The sequence below is a fragment of the Dama dama genome, chromosome 22 (assembly GCF_033118175.1).
Source record: "Dama dama isolate Ldn47 chromosome 22, ASM3311817v1, whole genome shotgun sequence".
Lineage (NCBI taxonomy): Eukaryota > Metazoa > Chordata > Mammalia > Artiodactyla > Cervidae > Dama > Dama dama.
Window position 1 is genome coordinate 10,420,158 of NC_083702.1, and position 17,868 is coordinate 10,438,025.

General features: G+C 51.0%; 2 protein-coding genes across 3 annotated transcripts; one reads left to right on the plus strand and one right to left on the minus strand.

Moving 5' to 3' along the window:
- Positions 1-347: 347 nt before the first annotated feature.
- Positions 348-8,889, minus strand: POLR2F (RNA polymerase II, I and III subunit F). Its single transcript, XM_061124580.1, has 5 exons — positions 8,764-8,889; positions 8,197-8,266; positions 5,306-5,436; positions 1,030-1,101; positions 348-536 (listed from the first exon to the last, which is right to left on the minus strand). The coding sequence occupies exons 1-5, from the start codon at positions 8,781-8,783 to the stop codon at positions 446-448; spliced, it is 384 nt and encodes a 127-aa protein (XP_060980563.1). The 5' UTR covers positions 8,784-8,889; the 3' UTR covers positions 348-445.
- Positions 8,782-17,178, plus strand: C22H22orf23 (chromosome 22 C22orf23 homolog). 2 transcript variants are annotated; one of them, XM_061124578.1, is made up of 7 exons: positions 8,782-8,901; positions 9,423-9,534; positions 10,451-10,513; positions 14,412-14,594; positions 15,775-15,906; positions 16,131-16,231; positions 16,379-17,178. In XM_061124578.1, exons 1-7 carry the CDS (start codon positions 8,782-8,784, stop codon positions 16,448-16,450), a joined length of 783 nt encoding a protein of 260 aa, XP_060980561.1. In that variant the 3' UTR covers positions 16,451-17,178. The 2 variants fall into 2 exon arrangements, with proteins under 2 accessions (XP_060980561.1, XP_060980562.1); XM_061124579.1 differs by lacking the exon at positions 8,782-8,901 and adding an exon at positions 8,970-9,137 and having other exon boundaries at positions 16,379-17,173.
- Positions 17,179-17,868: the final 690 nt, after the last annotated feature.

Here is a 17,868-nt window from a genome sequence, read left to right on the forward strand (position 1 = left end):
GGGTGGCTTGATGAGACCTGCTCTGTGATACTCCTGAGAAGGGAGAAGCCCCTGCAGCCAGTCCCCACTGGAAAGGAAATTGGGGGTTTCCGTGGCAACCAGTTCCCTGGGCACAAAGGCTCGTCTGTCTGCTGGGAAGGCAGCCGAGGTGTCTCCTGCAGCAGCCTCTGCTCTGGTGGACTGCTACATGGAGGGGGGCATGTGGGGGAGCCCAGGGGGTCAGGGCCCTGGTGCTTCTTAAGGAGCTGATGGTCCCAGGGCCACTGGGATGGGCACAGCCTCTAGGCAGCAGGGCAGTAACAGTGAAGACAGAGGTGGGCCTCACAAGCAGCAGGAGGCAGAGGGGGTTGAAAGTTGAAGAATTTACTATTTACACATATAAAGACTATAAAAAGACTATGAGACGAGCCACGGGCAGAGGCCCAGTCCGGAGGCTGACTCCGGCTCAGTCGGTGATGATGAGCTCGTCGACACCCCAGTCTTCGTAGCTCCCGTCAGGCAGGTATCGGCGAATGATGATGGGGATCTTCCGGGCCCTGTGACCAGGGAGAGATAGAGGTACGTGAGGATGTGACCCCGGCTCTGCAGCAGAGGGACAGCAGGTGCAGAAGGCAAGGGAGGAGAAGCCTTAGGAGCATCCTCTTGAGACCATGGATGTACTTTGTAGCAAAGGACTTTCAGCCAAAAAAAAAAAGTCTCTATTTCTCTGAATGTGGGACCAAAATCTACAAGGAGCCTGCCATCCCACGGCTGAAGGGCGAGGCAGAAAGCAGAGGGATGTTGGTAAGGCCAACTGCAGCAGGAAAAGGGACACTGGGACAGACAGGGACGGTCCATGTCTCGTCAGGGTCCTCCCCTCCCCCTTTGCCTGTCCCCTCCTCCCCCTTGAAGGGCTGACTCCCAAACTAAGGGTCTACAGGAACAAGACCACACATCCCCAGCAGGGAAGTGGGGGAGGGTGTGCAGCAGAGCACCCAAGGGATGCCCCCCAGGGCTCTGCAGCCATGAACCAGGATCTGGGTGACTTACTTGAGCTCCTTCATGGCGATCAGTAAGGGATCTGTCTCCCCCTCCAGCTCCACCATCACGGGGGCACACATCCTGGAGTGTAAGGACAGGTGTGGGGAGATTACACACACAGGAAGAGGGCCCAGCATGAAGCTGGGGAGAGTTTCACAAACAGGAGCAGATCAGCACCCCAGAGCTCACCTAGAGAGGGCACCGAGAGGGGACACCTCCCAAAAGTGGCAGGTGCGGAGCAGTGGTTCAGGGGCGCTGACAGCGAGGGCCCTTGAGTGGCAGCTGGTAGACTAGGCTTCAACTGTGCCTGAAAGACCCTGAATTTTTCTCCCAATCTCAGCATCCTCATTTGAAAACGAAGACAAAAAGCCCTGCCACTCCTACACAACAAGAACGCTAAAACAGTACTGGCTAATAAACAAAGATTCACTAAGTGCCATAGCTGCTCTCCACCCTACATGTAGATTATTTCATTTGTACTACCGGAGAAGGCAATGGCACCCCACTCCAGTACTGGAAAACCCCATGGACAGAGGAGCCTGGTAGGCTCCAGTCCACGGGGTTGCAGAGAGTCGGACACGACTGAAGCGACTTAGCAGCAGCAGCAGTAAGTGCTACTGCTACTTCTGTTTTACTGAGGCACAGGGAGGTCAGTCATTTCCCCAAGGTCACACAGCCAGTGAGTGGCAGAACAAGATTTGAACCCTGAAGACTCCTCTCTACTGTGCTGTTAACACCTCCCATTAGAAACCTGGTGATCCACAAACTGAAACCAGGTACTGTGAATGGGACAAGCATGTGCTTTCATTAGTGGATCGTGTGACATTCATCACGTCCACTCCCCCGGCCAAGGACCTTCCCCAGGGCCCATGAGACTCCTGAGCCCACGGCCACAGCAGAACATCCCACACAAAGGACCCACATGTGCAAGAGCCCACCCTCTGACCACCCGACTCAACCCCCAGCCCTGCCTCAGGGCCTAGCTCGCCTCATTTTCCTTCTCTGTCTTGGCAACACCCCCTGCGAGGGTCCTGCTCCTCCAGCCTTGACACAAGGTCTGCGGTCAGGCTCTCACCTGCTTACCTCTCTTCCTTGAGACCCCATGGCCATCAGGCAGGCAGAACCGCATCTGGCCCCCGCTTACCTTTGCAGTACTTTCTCATGCTACCTGCCTCCATTCACCTCACATTCCAGCCACACCAAACCCCTACAGTTTCCTAGACAGGCCCTGTTGTTTTCCTTCTGCATCCTCACGTGAGTGCTTCCTCTCCTTATAGGCCTGTGAGAGGCTCAGATGTCTCCACCCTGAAAAGCACATGCTGAAGCCTCAGGGCCCTGACTCATTTTACACACACTTCTTTCAACACCACTGTCACTAAACTGTGACTACCCATCTGAAGTTTTCCAAATGAGACCTGCTGGTCCAGGACCCCAAGTTCTATTCTAGTGCAACACTTGGCCCACAGCAGAGGGTCTAAAAACAGACAGACCAGTTCCAGGCCCATCTCCTCTAGGAAGTCACCCTTACTGATTCCAACTCAAGTTTACACTAATGGACCCCAAACCTGATGATCATCCAGGAGAGCATGCTAAAAATACAGGTTCCCAGGTCCTCCCCCAGACCCGCTGAATAAATTCTCTACTGAAGGAGCCTGAGAACCTACATTAGCAAAGCTCCCCTGGTGATTCGGATAACCAGCCAGTCTGAGAGCCACCAGTTTACAATAAACGATCTACTAATTCTATTGCTAAATATTCTGATGTCTGTTACTCCCCAAAGCCTGAAAATTCCCCAAGGGCAGAAACTGAGTTTTTAACTTTTTCTATATCTTCTCTCAATAATTATTTAAACTTCCCTAATATTTAATGTTTTAAAGAATGTGGCAAAATGCTTTCCCTGATATGCATATGCCTTCTTTCTTTCAAGACATGAATAATTCAAGAATAGTCATTCATCCAGCCCTACTACATGCACAGGAAATCTGAGAGTGTGCCCTCAGTGTCTCCACCAGGGGTTCCAAGTGGCAACCTTCCTTGGGAAGCCGCCAAGGGGTCTCAAAGAGTCAGCCACGACTCAGCGGCTGAGCAAGGCACAGCAGAGTTGCAACCATTCAGCCACCAGATGGGGCTACTGAGCTGGAGTGAGACTTCGTCCACAAATACCCAAGAAAACATGTTTCAGCATCTACTCCTAAGTGCAGGATCGCAGGCCCATAACTCAAGACAAGCTCCAGTCCTGATTGCCCAAGGGCTTACAGCAGCTGGAAAACCACCAGACAGCAATGGAGCTCTTAATCTGAAGGAGTGCTCCAGCCCAGCATGTTGGACAAGAGTCTTACCTCCAAAGGAAAGCAGGATGCTGGGCCTTGTAGGGAATGCCTGCTCCAGACTGTCCACCAAACGCACGCCCATCTTCTAAATGTCACTCAAGGGACCAGTGACATGTTTTCCAGTCTTGTGCCCCAAGCTACTTGCCATTCCTCCACCACAAACCACACATGCCCGCCTCCACTTTCCTAGTGCTGTTTCTGGCACCTAGGATACCTTCAAGACGACATCACTTTATTCCCTTCTCTCCTTTTTTGTTTCTCTTTTAAAGCATCAATCTCGTCTGCCTTGGGTTCTGGGTATTTAGAAGAGGTCCCTCTTCCCTACCAGTCAGTAAACATCCAGAGGATTAGCGAATTGTGTCTTTAATCCTCTTTACATCTCCAAAAGGCACAAGCACAATATCTTATTTGATGCTGAAAGACTTTAACTTGCATACAGTCTATTTGCTTAAAAAACAGTTTACGAATTATTCTTTTTGCTGCGTCGTGTTCAGCAGACATATTCATGTTCATATTCATACCACCCAACCCGCACTCTGCAAGGATGGAAACGTCCTCTAAATGTTTTACCTATCACAGTAGCCACAAGGGCTACTGGGCACATGAACTGTGACTAAGGAGACAGAAACACTGGGCTCCTATCTAGTTTTACTTAACTTAAATTTAAATGGCCAAATGTAGCCAGCAGTGACCATCCCTGTGGTGCAGCCTAGAGGGTCCTGACCCCAGCAACACTGAAAACACCATACGGAGTGTGGCTCTCAACTCACCCAGACCAGCAAGGGGTGCAACCAGGCTGGCAGGAGGCCAACTGCTGCCAATCGAGTGAAGAACAACGGTTTCCCGCCCCAATAAAACCCTCCACCGAGTGGTCACCTTCACTCCACAGATAAAAGCCCAGTGCTGTTTGAAAACTTGGGCAGGAGGTGGGGGCGCACAGATTGAGCATCATCGCTCCCCTAGCATACGTATCGCCCCACAACTCCGTGGCCCCAGCTTTTCTTTCGAGCCTGTTTCCCACTCCTCTCTTCTGGAAGCACCCCTCCTCCAGGTGTCCACCATTTCTCCCAGCAGCTGGTAAGAAGTCTGAGACAGGGCTCCTCTCCTCAGCCTCCTGTTTCCCTGGGGAGGACCTGCCACGAGAGCAATAGTAACACATCTGCTCTCTGTGTCCTCCCACTTAACTCTGACCAGAACAGAGGAGGAGCTCATCTGACAGGGGAGCCTGGCGGGGAAAGCCAGCACCTGTGGCCCAGCCTCTTCAAGAGCTCCTGCTTCCTCAAAGCCACCTGCCCTTGGGGGCTGCTTTGGGGTCTGCTCTGCACAAGGCCCTCACCCCCGCAGACACGGCCTCTGACGCCTGCAATGCCTGTGGCTGACGGGTAGACATGCGGGCATCGCACATTTTGACCTGACCTGACTTGTCTCCTGGCTCACTCCTGAATCATGTTGTTCTTCAACAAGTTCCCAACTTGGGAGAGAAAGGAAGGGTTGCTAATTTCAAACCCCCACACCCCCAACCACTGCTCTGTGCTTCCACGTTCCCAGCGCGGCCTCGACGTGGAGGGCTCTCTCACTCCTCTGGGCTGGCCCCAGTCTACTCGAGTCAAGAACCACCTTAAGCCCAGTGAAAGCTGCTGCAGCACCCGCAACTAACGAGCCTACAAGGGTCTGGGTCTGATCTTATTTATTTTCACTTCCCCACCTGACAGGCAGTCATCACACTCTGTATTCTTACTGTTACTCTTCTACTGCTTATGTCCTGTTCCTCCAATGGACCACAAACTCCCTGAGGACAGGGGCCTAGCACAGTGCCTGGCACACAGGAGCAGCACCACCTTTGTTTAGCCTGTGAGAAAGGGAAGGGTCTGTTGTCAGGCTGGGCCATTACCAACAGCTTGGAGGCTCCCTGTGGCCTGATCAAAGGACAAGATGGTGAGGGAGCTCATACTCACGCAATCTGAAGGGCTCGGGTGCCCAGCACGCGGGCTCGTTCATACTTGGTCATATATGGTGTGGTGATTCGTTTCTGGTTGGCCTGCGGTCGCTCTCCAGAAGGGAGAATCTCAACGTTCTCCTGGCCCTCCTGGACACCAAGGCAGAAAAGAGGGAAAAATCTCAGGATGCATTATTGGGGGTGAGGGGCAAGATGACGACAACAGTGATTGTAAGCACCTCCACACTACTGCTTGCTACATGCCAGTGACCATGCAACTGCCTTAGTAACACCTCACTCAATCCTCACAAAAACCTTATGAAGTGGGGATTATAATGCTCATTTTAGAGGGTTGGACAGTCAGCCAACTTGGCCAAAGTCTCAGAGCTAGTGAAAGAGGAATCGTGATCAGGAGTCCAAAGCCAGCCGCCTCATCCAGAAGGAAGAGTTGGCCCCATACAAAGAAGTCCTTGAGCACAGACAACCTTACCCGAAGCAGGAAGAGGAACAAGCACCCCATCTTTAAGTATGTATATATTTAGTAATCACTTATTAGGCATCTGTCATGTGCCAGACATGATAAAGGTGCTGAGACGGAAAGAGTTTCTGCTCTCAAAGAATTCACAGTCCGGCAAGAAGACAAGAGTAAACAGAACACGAAGTGCTATGAAAGTGTGCCAGCGTGCCACAAACTACACAAGAAAGTGAGGGACATCTACCTCACCCTGGGTTAGGAACACAGTCCAGAGATGAGACCTTGGCTAGTCTAGAAGGGTGAGTATGAGCTGCCAAGCCAACAAGGAAGGGAAGACAGGGCATTCCAGGCAGGCTGAACTGCATATGTGCAAAGACACGGGAGGGAGAGAACGTACTCAGCCTGGACGCCTAATTGTGGGGTATGATTAGCACAAAAGGTGCAGACAGGGTTATAGACAGGAGAATAAATTCTGTAATATAAAATTAAGTCAACAAATATTTACTGAATGCTTACTATATGTCAAATAGCATTCTAAGTGCTTGACACAGAGCAGTTAAGACAGATAAAAGTTCTTTCTCCCATAGAGCTTTACTATATAATACAGTGAAAGTGAAAGTCGCTCAATGGTGTCCAACTCCTTGTGAGCCCCCATGGACTATACAGTCCGTGGAATTCTCCAGGCCAGAATACTGGAATGGGCAGCCGTTTCATTCTCCAGGGGATCTTCCCAAACCAGGGATCGAACCCAGGCAGGTCTCCTGCATTGCAGGTGGATTCTTTACCAACTGAGCCACCAGGAAAGACCAAGAATACTGGAGTGGGTAGCCTATCCATTCTCCAGCGGATCTTCCTGACCCAGGAATACAGTGAGATTAACAATAAATTAAATCAGTAGTAAAATGTGCAGTATAAAAACAGAAAGAAAAGACAGAGAGTGTCCGAGTGTTGATGTTGGAGGAAGGGGCAAATGCAGTGATTTGAGATAGAATGGTCAGAGAAGGCCTCACTGAGGTGATATTTAACACAGACCTGAAGGAGGCTGAGGAGCAGATTGTGTGCATATCTAAGGGAAAAGGAAGAGGGGACAGCACAGTCAAAGGTCCTGAGCTGGAACTTCCCTGGCATGTCAGGGACACCGAGAAGAGAGAAGGTCACAGAGGGAGCAAGTGGTCGGATCATGGAGGACGTTATGCATGTTTTTGGCTTTTATTCAGAATGAGATGAGAAGCGACCAGATACAGGTTCTGAGCAGAGGAGAGATAGAGTGACTGAAGATTTAAAAGGATCACTCTGGATACCCTGTTGAGAATATTTTGTAGAGGGTAAGGGCCGAAGCAGAGAGAACACTGAGGAAGACCAATAGTAACCAATCATGTGGGTAGGAGAAAAAGTCAACTCTGGCAGCAGAAAAGTAAACAGCAGACTCAAGGCAGGAAAACCGGTAACAAGTTTCTGCAGTAATGCAGGTGAAAACCAATGAGGATCTAAACCAGGCTGAGGCACTAGGAATAGAGAAACGGGAACAGGACTGAATTACATGGAGGAGGCAGAATCAACAGGAGATGGAAAGGGATCAGAAGGATAGAGAAGAAGGTTTCTGACTCAGTGAACAGGTAACCTCAGAGTGCCAGGCAGACAGGAAAACCCAAACAAAAGAGGGCCTTCACCTTACCAACCTAAAAAACAATCAAGGGACCCCTCTCTCCAGAAGACACAAAGCACTTCTTTCTCCACCAGTCATACAGCACAGAAAACCCTATTTTATCTATGACACCAGTAACTCATCCACCAAGCTGCTCAAGCCAGAAACACGGGAGTCATTCCTGTCATGTCCCACTTTCTCAGCCCCACATCCAATCCACCAAAATCTCTCGAATCTGTTTTCTCATCACAGACACTACCAGCACCCAAGTGCAAGCTACAGATGTCACCTGGATTGCACCCTAATTGGGCTTTCTTTGACTCTTGCTCCTCCCAACTCATTCCTCACTGGATCATGCCACTCCCCAGCTCCCCAAAACTTGTCAGCAGCTTCCTGCTACCCCTAGGCTACAAAATCTTGCCTGATCTTGGCCCTCACCTCTCCAGCCTTATCCCAGGTCACTCTCCCCCTTGCTCTTTATTTAGCCTCACCCTGCTGAGCTCCTGGTACATAATAAACATTAAGCACATGTCTGCACAACGAATGAAGGAGCTATTTCAACTCTGAGTCAACTAACTGCCCCAGAAGCCATGCTCTGTGGTCCAAGAGGACAAAAGCCTTTGGGCCAACCCTGTAGGACTCCTCCACTACCCAGGACTAAATCTCTCCTCATTCGAACTGGCAGTACCCTGACCACAAACCGGAGGCAGAGGCATGCAATCGGCCATCACCGGCGGGGCTATCTGGCAGCTTGGGCTGCAGAGAGGGGAGCCCAAGGCTCAGTACTGACCTCCTCGGCATTCTCCAAGTCATCGAGCCCTTCATCCTCCTCCACGTCATCAAAGTCGTCTCCATCAAAACTGCACAAGTGTAAGAAGCCCGTTAGTTAGAGCATCACTTACTAGAATCAAAGTGGGCGGAGATCTGAGTCTCATGTGATACGTAGGAGGCTCTCAATAAATATCCACCTAACCAGTGAATCATCCAATAAGTCAGTCATCTGACGTCCTCATCTTAACTATGGGCCTCTTCTAGAAAGAAACCCCAGCTGAAGAGCACAAACTATACCTAATACATCTCAACATTTGGTACTGACATAGAGCCCGACTCAGTGGAAGTTTGCTGAAAGGTACTTTTTTCACTGATCCTCTCTGGACCCTCAAGCCGGGGCCTTTTCCGCACCCAGCCTCTGGCCGGGTCTATGCTCCCAGTTCCCAGCCTTTCCCTTCTCCGGCTCTACGGGCCCCCTCAGCACCCCCAGTCCCCTCAACCCCTGGCTCAACTTCCTTCGACCCTGGCTCCCGCTTCATCCGCCCCTTCTGAGTCTTCGCAAAAGTCACTTAGCTCCCTCACTCACTTGTCCTCGTTGTCTGACATGACGCCCGCGCAGCAGCCACCGGGTTCCGCGACCCAGACCCGCGCGGAAACCGGCAAACAGCGTACCTCCGCCTCGCGCGCTGCCAAGCGTACTCTACGCCTGCGCCGTGACCTAGAGGTAATCACTTCCGGGAGGCAGGCGGGGCGAGAAATGTGCACATGCGCGGTGCGGTTTGTCTGCGTTACCATGGTAGCCGGAGCCGCTAGCTGCAGGCTCTAGTGGCTGAGATCTCAAAAGTATTTCTGCGAGGGCCCAGGCGCGGCTGCTGCTTCAGAGCCTTGATTACGATCTCCGGAGCCCAGCCGCCGCTCTCTGTGGGGAGAGAGGCCACCCAGCCCGGGTCTTACTTTAGGGTGAGGTTTCCCGTTTGGGCACGGCTACCCTCACGCCCCTTTCCTCCCGAGGGGGCTTCCCTGCCACAGGCGCCAGGTCAGGATGAGGTCTCTGTTCGCGTGTGTATATCTGCCAGTGGATCTGTTCAAGGTGGAAGGATCGGGCACTGTCGCGATGTTGACAGGCGGCATCACGATTCTTTTGCGACCCGACACCTGCTCCCAAACTTTGGGTGGTGTTGAGGGTGTGAGAAGAGATTGGATCTGGGAGACAGGGAATGTTTCGTTGGGTTTTTCCCTCTTCAGAGCCCTCCCATGGCTTCCCAGGAGAGTGTGGAGACGGTGACTAAAGGAACAGGGTTCTGGCGCTGTCCCAAGCCGACTACTTACACCCCAGGGACCTGCGAGCTGCTCAGAGGTCAGTGCATCAAAGGGCACAAGAAGAGCGGTGGTCACAGTTACCCTCTGTTTCTCAGTTCTCCCCTACATTACTTATGGCTTAGTAATTGTATTTTCAGTTTACAGATAAGAAGCCTGGAGTTCAGAACGGTTCAGGGGTCTGGGTCCTACAACTTGGAAGTGACTCAAAGTCAAAGAACTAAGAATTTCAGAGTGGTTAACTCCCATGAACCCCTTAGATCACACTTTCAGTTTCCCCAGGGAAGACTTATTTCCTCTCCACCCATCATCACCACAGTGGAACCAACTGTTATGTGTCTGGACACTACCAAATACCTTTTCCTTCACTGGGCTTAGTGCAACCTGTAATCAGATACCTAGTGTGTTCCATTGAATTAACGTTGAATTAACATTCAGTTCATGAACTCCATCAGGGCATGATGCCTGTTTTGGCTCACATTTGTAGCTCCAGTCCCTGGCACAAGCTTAATGAATACTTGTTCATTCACTCATTCACTCAACAAAAAAAATTTTAAAGCCCACTGTGTGCTTGAGACATTGTCCCAGGTGCTGAAAAAACAGCAATAAAGAAAAGAAATAAGGAAAAATTCTTGTTCCCTTGGAGCTAATATTCTAGTAGGAAAGTAACAAATAATAAGTAAGGTATATAGAACTTAGATGGTGATGAGTAGTATAGGGGAAAAAAATGTAAAAAAGGAAGGGAATTCCCTAGTGGTCCAGTGGTTAGGACTCAGTATTTTTAGTGCCGGGAGACCCAGGTTCAATCCCTGTTTAAGGAACTCAAATCCCACAAGCCAAGTACTCAGGTAGCCAGAATGGGAGCAGGAGGTGATACAATATTAAATTTCAGTGGGGTGAGATGAAGGCATCTGCTTGCAGCCCAGGAAGCCTCACTGAAGTGCTTTGTCTTGCAGTGATGATGAAGGAATCCAAACTGACTAACTTCCAACAGCGCCACATCATGGACACCATTAAACGTAAGAGGCTGACCAGAGAGGTTTCCAGGGGAAAGGAATTCTGGGTCACATTTTAATGCTTTCTCCATGTTGAGGAGTAGGGGACCTAATTTTAAACACACACACACACACACACACACACAAAAACAAAATTTGAATAGTATTTCTGACCCTTGCTCTTGGGGAATTGACCTTGCAGGGTCTTGGTCTTTGCTTCTTCCCAAGACAAGGGTCCCAGCCCATGAGCCGCTCCTGCAGTCCGGCTCTAGCCGGCCTTCCCAGTAGGGCACCAGCCCATTTGAGACTTCCAGCCCAGTCAGACAGTCCAAACGCTGTCAAGTCTGCAATCTCTCCCACCCTCTTACACACATACCATATGAGCACTCCAGATGAGAGGCCTGTGTGTGTCTCATGCATGGTTTTATTCATTCATAGCTTAGCTGGCAGAAACGCGATTAATGGCAGGCTTCCAACATAGAAAAACTATGCAAAACCTTTCCACACTTCACCTCTGACCACACACTATATTATTTATTTTTAAGGAAAACAAAAAACTGAATGTACATGGGCATGATAACAAGGTGCCCTCTAAGATCTTTTTTTTTTAACAAACAAAACAATCTTTTATTAAACCATTTTTACTTTTATTTTTGCAAGTACAATTATTTAACCTGAAGCATTGAATATGATTTAACTCTAATCACTTGATCTGGCCTCTTGTTACAAAATGGGGTTTTATGTATCTTTTTATTTTACCCTCAAAAACTTACAGTTTAGGGAAACTGCTAATTGTGGAAGAAATAGAGTCAGATATTTGAATAGTACTATGCACATTAGAGTGCTCCCCCGATAGCTCAGCTGGTAAAGAGTCTACCTGCAATTGCAGGAGATCCCAGTTCAATTCCAGGGTTCGAAAGATCTCCTGGAGAAGGGATAGGCTACCCATTCCAGTATGCTTGGGCTTCTCTGGTGGCTCAGCTTGTACCTTCTAAGATCTTGAAAACAACCTTGCTTTCTGAGATTTAACTGAATCAGCTTTTAGGGGATCAGAACAGACATCTGTAAAGTTACCTTTAAGAGGATACCAGAAGGTTCAAGCCTGCCAGGTTTCACTCAAATCTACCAATAGCTATTGCCTTTCAGGAAAGAAGGTGCCTATCAGGAGGCATCTGGTCAACCACAGAAACTGGGATGGGAGAGTCAGAGAGACAAAGACTGACTGCCCAGCACTGGCTGGGGGAGGGAGGCTCCATCAGGTCAGTTCAGAAGTCAGATCTCCTTCCTCTTTGTGGACAAGGACAACTCAGGCTGCCAGAGCCTAACACCACAACACAGCTGAGTCACATAACTCAGTCTCCATACTCAAGTCATCTACTAATCATTTGATGTCCCCTACAGATCCCCTAGAGAAGGGAATGGCAACCCACTCCAGTACTCTTGCCTGGAGAATCCCATGGACAGAGGAGCCTGGTGGGCTAAGTCCATGGGTCCCAAAGAGTCAGACACGACTGAGCAGCTAACCCTTCCTTCCTTCCTTCCAACATGACAATAAAGAGAATGTGCTAGGAATTCCATTAAAAGTAAATACCTGGAGACCAAGGATTGAGCCTGCCTTGTTCACCACTGTACCTTGACTCCTAGTGAAAGTGAAGCCGCTCAGTTGTGTCCGACTCTTTGCGACCCCATGGACTGTAGCCTATCGGGCTCCTCCATCCATGGGATTTTCCAGGCAAGAGTACTGGAGTGGGTTGCCATTTCCTTCTCCAGGAGATCTTCCTGACCCAGGGATTGAACCCGGGTCTCCTGTGTTGTAAGCAGACCCCTTACCATCTGAGCCACCAGGGAAGTCCTTGACTCCGAGGTGTTCAATATTTATTGACAAACTAATTGGATTAGTGGTTAGGTCAACACAAGTCACCAGTTTGCCTGGCAGTTTTTTTCTCCTTAGACATTTTCTCTTTAAAATATTGCCTCCAAGCATTGGTATTGAGTGTACTTTCTTCTCCTAGATTCCCCTCTCTTCTCTCTTCTTAACCAAGTCCTACTTGTTTGTTTGAGGCTTAGTTTAAATTCTTTTGCAAGCCACAAATTCCTCTCCTTCACCTGAACTCCCAGAATTGCTTGGGCTCTAATTATTTGCTGAGACTGAGCCAAAAGAAAAGGTGGCATTTGGCATTGGACAGGTAGAAATAGCAGACAGAGTATGAGGAACATTCTGGAAAGCATAGCATCTCTTCAGAGAAGAGAGAGAAAAACCATGGTTGGCCCTAGATAGAGGGCATGAGAAAGGAAAGGCAGTGGGACACAATGGCAGCTCCATCCTTCGGGTCGTCTGGGCAGACACATCGGAGTCATCCTGTCCCCTCTTTCCCTTTCTCCGAGACCCCACATCCAACCCACCAGCAGTCCTGTCTGCTTGACCTTCAAACCATATCCTGACTGTGATTATTTCTGCCCTTGATCCCGGTGTGTGCGTGCTCAGTCACTTCAATCTTGTCTGACTTTTTGTGACACCATGGACTGTAGCCTGCCAGGCTCCTCTGGCCATGGGATTCTCCAGGCAAGAATACTGGAGTGGGTAGCCATACTCTCCTCCAGGGTATCTTCCAGGCCCAGGGATCAAACCCGTGTCATTTATGTCTCCTGCATTGGCAGGCAGGTTCTTTACCACTAGCACCACCTGGGAAGCCCTTGACCCCCAACTGTGTATTTTCTTTTTTTATCTTCTTTGTTTTTTTTTGCTTGCGCATCTTGAGGGATCTTAGTTCCTAGACCAGGGATCAAACCTGTGGTCCCTGCAGTGGAAGCAGGGACCACCAGGAAATTCCCAACGCTGTATTTTCAATGGCAGCTAAAGGAGTGACTCCTCTGCTCAGAACCCTCAATGGCTTCCCACCTCACACACAGTAAAAGCCAGTCTTTCCAGAGGCCTATGAGGCCCTGCCCGTCTCTTGCCCTCCCTGACCTCTCACCTCTACTCCCACGCCACCCCACCCCTGGCTCAGTCCATTCCTGGCACCCCAGCCTCCTGTCTGTTCTCAGATGCTCTGGGCACATTCCCACCTCAGGACTTGACCCATCCTGCCTAGAATGCCCTTCCCTAAAATATCACCTTGGCTGGCCTCTTACCACTTATGGGTCTTTTCTCAAATGTCACTGTGTCGGTGAGGCCTTCCTGGCTGCTCTATTTATAACCGTGAATCCTGCTCTGATACACCCTGTGGCCCATCCCTGTACTGCAACCTTACTGTCAGCATCACCGCTGTTATCATCATCTAAACCCCGGATGTAAGTACTGTGAGGGCAGGGCTTCGTCTGACCTCTTTACCCCCAGGGTCCCGGGCCTGGCTCATAGAGTGCATGCTCAATACTCCCTGCTGGGTGATGACAGAGAAGGCTGGAAAGGGACGGGAGGTAGACAGGATTCAAATCAAAACAGAGGTTGGAGGGCACTCCCTGGCAGTCCAGTGGTTAGGACTCTGAGCTTTCACTGCTGAGGGCGCAGTTTCAATCCCTGGTCAGGGAGCTAAGATCTGCGTGGCACGGCCAAAAGAATAAAGACGTTATAGATAAATGGAGTGATTTGGAAAGATGTTCATGGTAGATTGTTAATTCAGTTCAGTCGCTCAGTTGTGTCTGACTCCTTGCAACCCCATGGAAGATTGTTAGTCTATTACTGAATAGAATGCAGTGTGATCCAATCTTTGAAAAATGAATCTTATACATGCCCATATATCTTTGAACAGGATTATGTAAGCATCAAAAAGAATGGGCTGAGACCACCAAATTGTTACCACCACTCATTGTAGAGGGGAGGGTATGGAGGGGAGATGGGAAGACTCTTCCGTACCGTTTGACTTATTTTAACAGGTAGGGACCACTTAGGTGGGCCCCCTGACCCTGACCCTCCCCTCCCCAGGAGGAGACACTCTCCCTCTGCAGTGCAGCCCAACTTCCAGCCAGAGGGTCTTGCCTTCCAAGCAGCCAAGCTCAGCCATCTACCTGCCTCCCATCCTGGCAGCCCGGTCCCACCTCCGGCCTGCCAGGAGGTGCCAAGCCAACGGGGCCTACAGCCGGGAGCAGTTCAAGCCTCAAGCCACCCGTAAGTAAGGGGCCTCGACCACAGCCCCTCTTCTACTCTCCGAAGGGCTTGAGAGGGGCAGGGAGACAAACAGCCCACAGGGTGCTGCGTAGCTGGCTAATCAAATTCTCAGGCTGTTTATACCAGTGCTCTCAAACCTCCCCACATGTTAGCTTGGAGGCATTCAGTGTGTGAGGGAAACCATTTAGCTGGTTACTTTGTATACATTTTCCCAGAATTCTCTTTAACAGTTAACTGGTTTCCCCCCACCTCTGATGAATCTTTGGAGGTCAGGTGTCACGGCTGTTGCTTCTCAAGCTCATATTGGGCCTGGAACCCCAGGTTCCTCTGTGCCCCAGCCTGTTTCAGAGAGCAATTACATCCCCCACTTTCCACTTGGCACCTGATGTGACTCTTGGCCCCTCCATACAGCCTCCCATCCGGGCTATACTGCACAGTCATTGAGTTTCCTTAGCCTTGCTCTGCACCCAGGCAGTCTGTGGGTTTGTTTTTTTGTTTTTTTTTTAATAATTTTATTTATTTTTGGCTGTGCTGGGTCTTCATGCTGGCTTTTCTCTAGTGGAGGCAAGCAGCGGCTAGTCTCTAGCAGCAGCGGGCAGGCTTCTCGTTGTGGTGGCTTCTCCTGAGGAGCACCTGGGCTTCAGGAGTTGCGGCTCCCAGGCTCTGAAGCACAGGTTCAGTAGCTGTGATGCACGGGCTTAGTTGCTCCGTGGCACGTGGGAGCTTCCCAGATCAGGGATAGAACCCCATGGCTCCTGCATTTAAGAATCTGCCTGCAGTGCAGGAGTGCTGGGTTCGACTCCTGGGTCGGGAAGATCCCCTGGAGAAGGAAATGGCAATCCACTCCAGTATTCTTGCCTGAAAAATCCCGTGGAGAGAGGAGCCTGGCAGGCTATAGTCCATAGGGTCGCAAGAGTCGGACACGACTTAGCAACTAAACCACCACATTTACCGCTGAGCCACCAGGGAAGCCCAGAGTGTGGGATTTGATGAAGCTCTCTTCTGGGTTCTTTCAACACCTTCCGGCCTACTGTGACTTGACCAGTGCAGAGGCGGCCCAGGGTAGGAGGTGCTGGGTTTGCAGAAGCCCTACCATGTTCCCAGGCACCCTGGAGTGAGCATGCTCCAGGAATTGGGGGTGCCCTGCCCACCTTACCTAGGCCACATCTGGGCCCAACAGGGGATCTGGAGAAGGAGAAGCGAAGACTCCAGAATATCTTTGCCAACGGGAAGAAGCCAGAGGAACGGAAAAGAAAGCCCCCTCCCGTGCGACAGGAGGACCCAGCCCCTGAGCTGGACCGCTTTGAAGAACGTGAGTCCCTGAGGGGCCAGTTATGCTGGGGAGGGGAAGGGGGAGTGTGTGTGGAAGAGCCCCGGGAGCAGGGGAAGGGGGGAATCCCTGAGGGCCATCGAGTGAGAAACAGACCACAGAACTGCTTCCCGTTCCCAAGAGAGGCAACCTGCCGCCCCACCATCCCTCCCAGGAGCGCGGGGGCCCCTGTTGTCCTGTACACGGATGGCCCTCTCCCTGTCCAGTGGTGAAGGAAATTCAGGAGAGGAAAGAATTCCTGGCTGACATGGAGGCCCTGGGGCAGGGCAGACAGTACCGTGGGATCATCCTTACTGAAATCTCCCAGGTAGGAAAAGCACCAGGGAAGGTGGACGGGACGTGAGTGCGGGGGACGAGACGTGAGCCAAAGTGAGGGTCCACTCGGGCCGTTTTGGAGGTCCCGGGTCTCCTCACATCCGCCCTGACACCCAGCTGTCCCCAATGCCCTTTGCAGAAACTACAGGAAATGGAAGACATTGACCACAAGAGGAGTGAGGAACTTAGGAAAGCTCTTGCCACCACTTAACCTACCACTCGCCCCTGCTCCCCGCCCCAAGGAGGGCGGGGGAGCCCACCCCCTTGCCAAGCAGGGTCACCCCCACGTCAGCCCACCCACTCTGCCCTTCAGCCATGGAAATGGTTGTATAACACTGCCCCCACCTACGGTACCCTGGACACAGCGCCCTAGAAAATGGACCACATCTCAGAAAATGAGCTGATTCTCCTCCAGACTCTGCCCAGGGATCTGGGGTCAGCTGAGCCTCTGAGACCAGTCACAGATCCAGACACCCACACACACACACATACACACACGCACGCACGCACGTACACACGCACGCACGCACGTGCACACACAGTGAAAGCAAGTCCAGGTCTTAACCACCTTGGGTGTGTGTCTAAGGGTGTCCACCGGGGCCTCTTCCCAACGCTTCGCCCACTGTGTGTCCCTGTGTCCTGCACATTAGGTTTTCTGAACTTAGTAATGAATATGATTCCTTTCTTCCTACCCGTCTTAGGACCTACTTATTTGACTTCTTACAGTCTTGGACAAATATTTAACCACTATGATTAACTGGCTTATAAAACACATTTACTGTAGGTCATTACACACACTATTTTGTTTTCAGAGGGATAAGGCTTATTTGTTCAAGGAGTCAGAATTTTTCAAGCCCAGTTGGTTTCTAGCTGTTTTTTTCCAGTAAAAATGGAACCAAGGCTCCGGGAGCAGCCCATGGGCGGGTGCTGTGCTAGGCGCCGGTGTCACTCCTGACTGATTCCCTCAGTAAACACCGGCGATGGTTCATCATCCCTGGTGAAAACCAGGGCTCACCCAGAGACTCCAACCAGAGGCATTTAACCAACAAGTGGCCTCCTCGGGATTCCGAGTTAGCTTTCGGTCTTTCCACCACCAAACCCACAACCCATGGAAAGAAACCCAAAGGGGTGGATGCATCCAGACTGAAGGAGCCCTGCTCCAGAGACCCACCCCCAGCCCGTGTGTCTGAGCCCGCCCGCCTTATCTCCAGCAGCTCGCCTGTGAGGCCTGGGTGCCGAGATGTCCACCCACAGGAGCTGCGTCCCAGGCCTGGCACACTGCATGCAGCAGTCCCCACAACTCTGACAACCACAGGCCTTACGCTCTCCAGTATCCTGTCATTTTCCCGTCCCCGTAAATCAAAGTAGTTCAGAAATTTCAACCAAGCCTCCCACTTGGAGGGATTCATATAATCCTCTCAGGCCACATGACCCCAGTTGGGGTTTGCAGAATAAATATAGTCCTGCAGCCGCAAACAAATAGAGAGGACCAGCTCAAGGGCTGGGGCTCCGGAACATTCCATGGGAAGCCTGCGTCCACACCCCCTCAAGAACCCCAGGGCTCAGGACGCAACCTGAGGAGGACGGCCGTCCTCTACCTCGAAGGCCACAGCATGTGGCCCAGAGGCA

What these genes read in the sequence shown, in the direction of transcription:
- C22H22orf23 (XM_061124578.1), top strand. Translation starts at nt 8,782, where the DNA reads ATGACGCCCGCGCAGCAGCCACCGGGTTCCGCGACCCAGACCCGCGCG. An exon ending in CATCATGGACACCATTAAAC is followed by an intron (nt 10,514 to 14,411) that starts GTAAGAGGCTGA and finishes TCCCCTCCCCAG; the next exon opens with GAGGAGACACTCTCCCTCTG. An exon ending in GCTGGACCGCTTTGAAGAAC is followed by an intron (nt 15,907 to 16,130) that starts GTGAGTCCCTGA and finishes CTCCCTGTCCAG; the next exon opens with TGGTGAAGGAAATTCAGGAG.
- POLR2F (XM_061124580.1), bottom strand. Translation starts at nt 8,783, where the DNA reads ATGTCAGACAACGAGGACAA. An exon ending in ATGTCAGACAACGAGGACAA is followed by an intron (nt 8,267 to 8,763) that starts GTGAGTGAGGGA and finishes ACACTTGTGCAG; the next exon opens with TTTTGATGGAGACGACTTTG. An exon ending in ACTTGGAGAATGCCGAGGAG is followed by an intron (nt 5,437 to 8,196) that starts GTCAGTACTGAG and finishes CTTGGTGTCCAG; the next exon opens with GAGGGCCAGGAGAACGTTGA.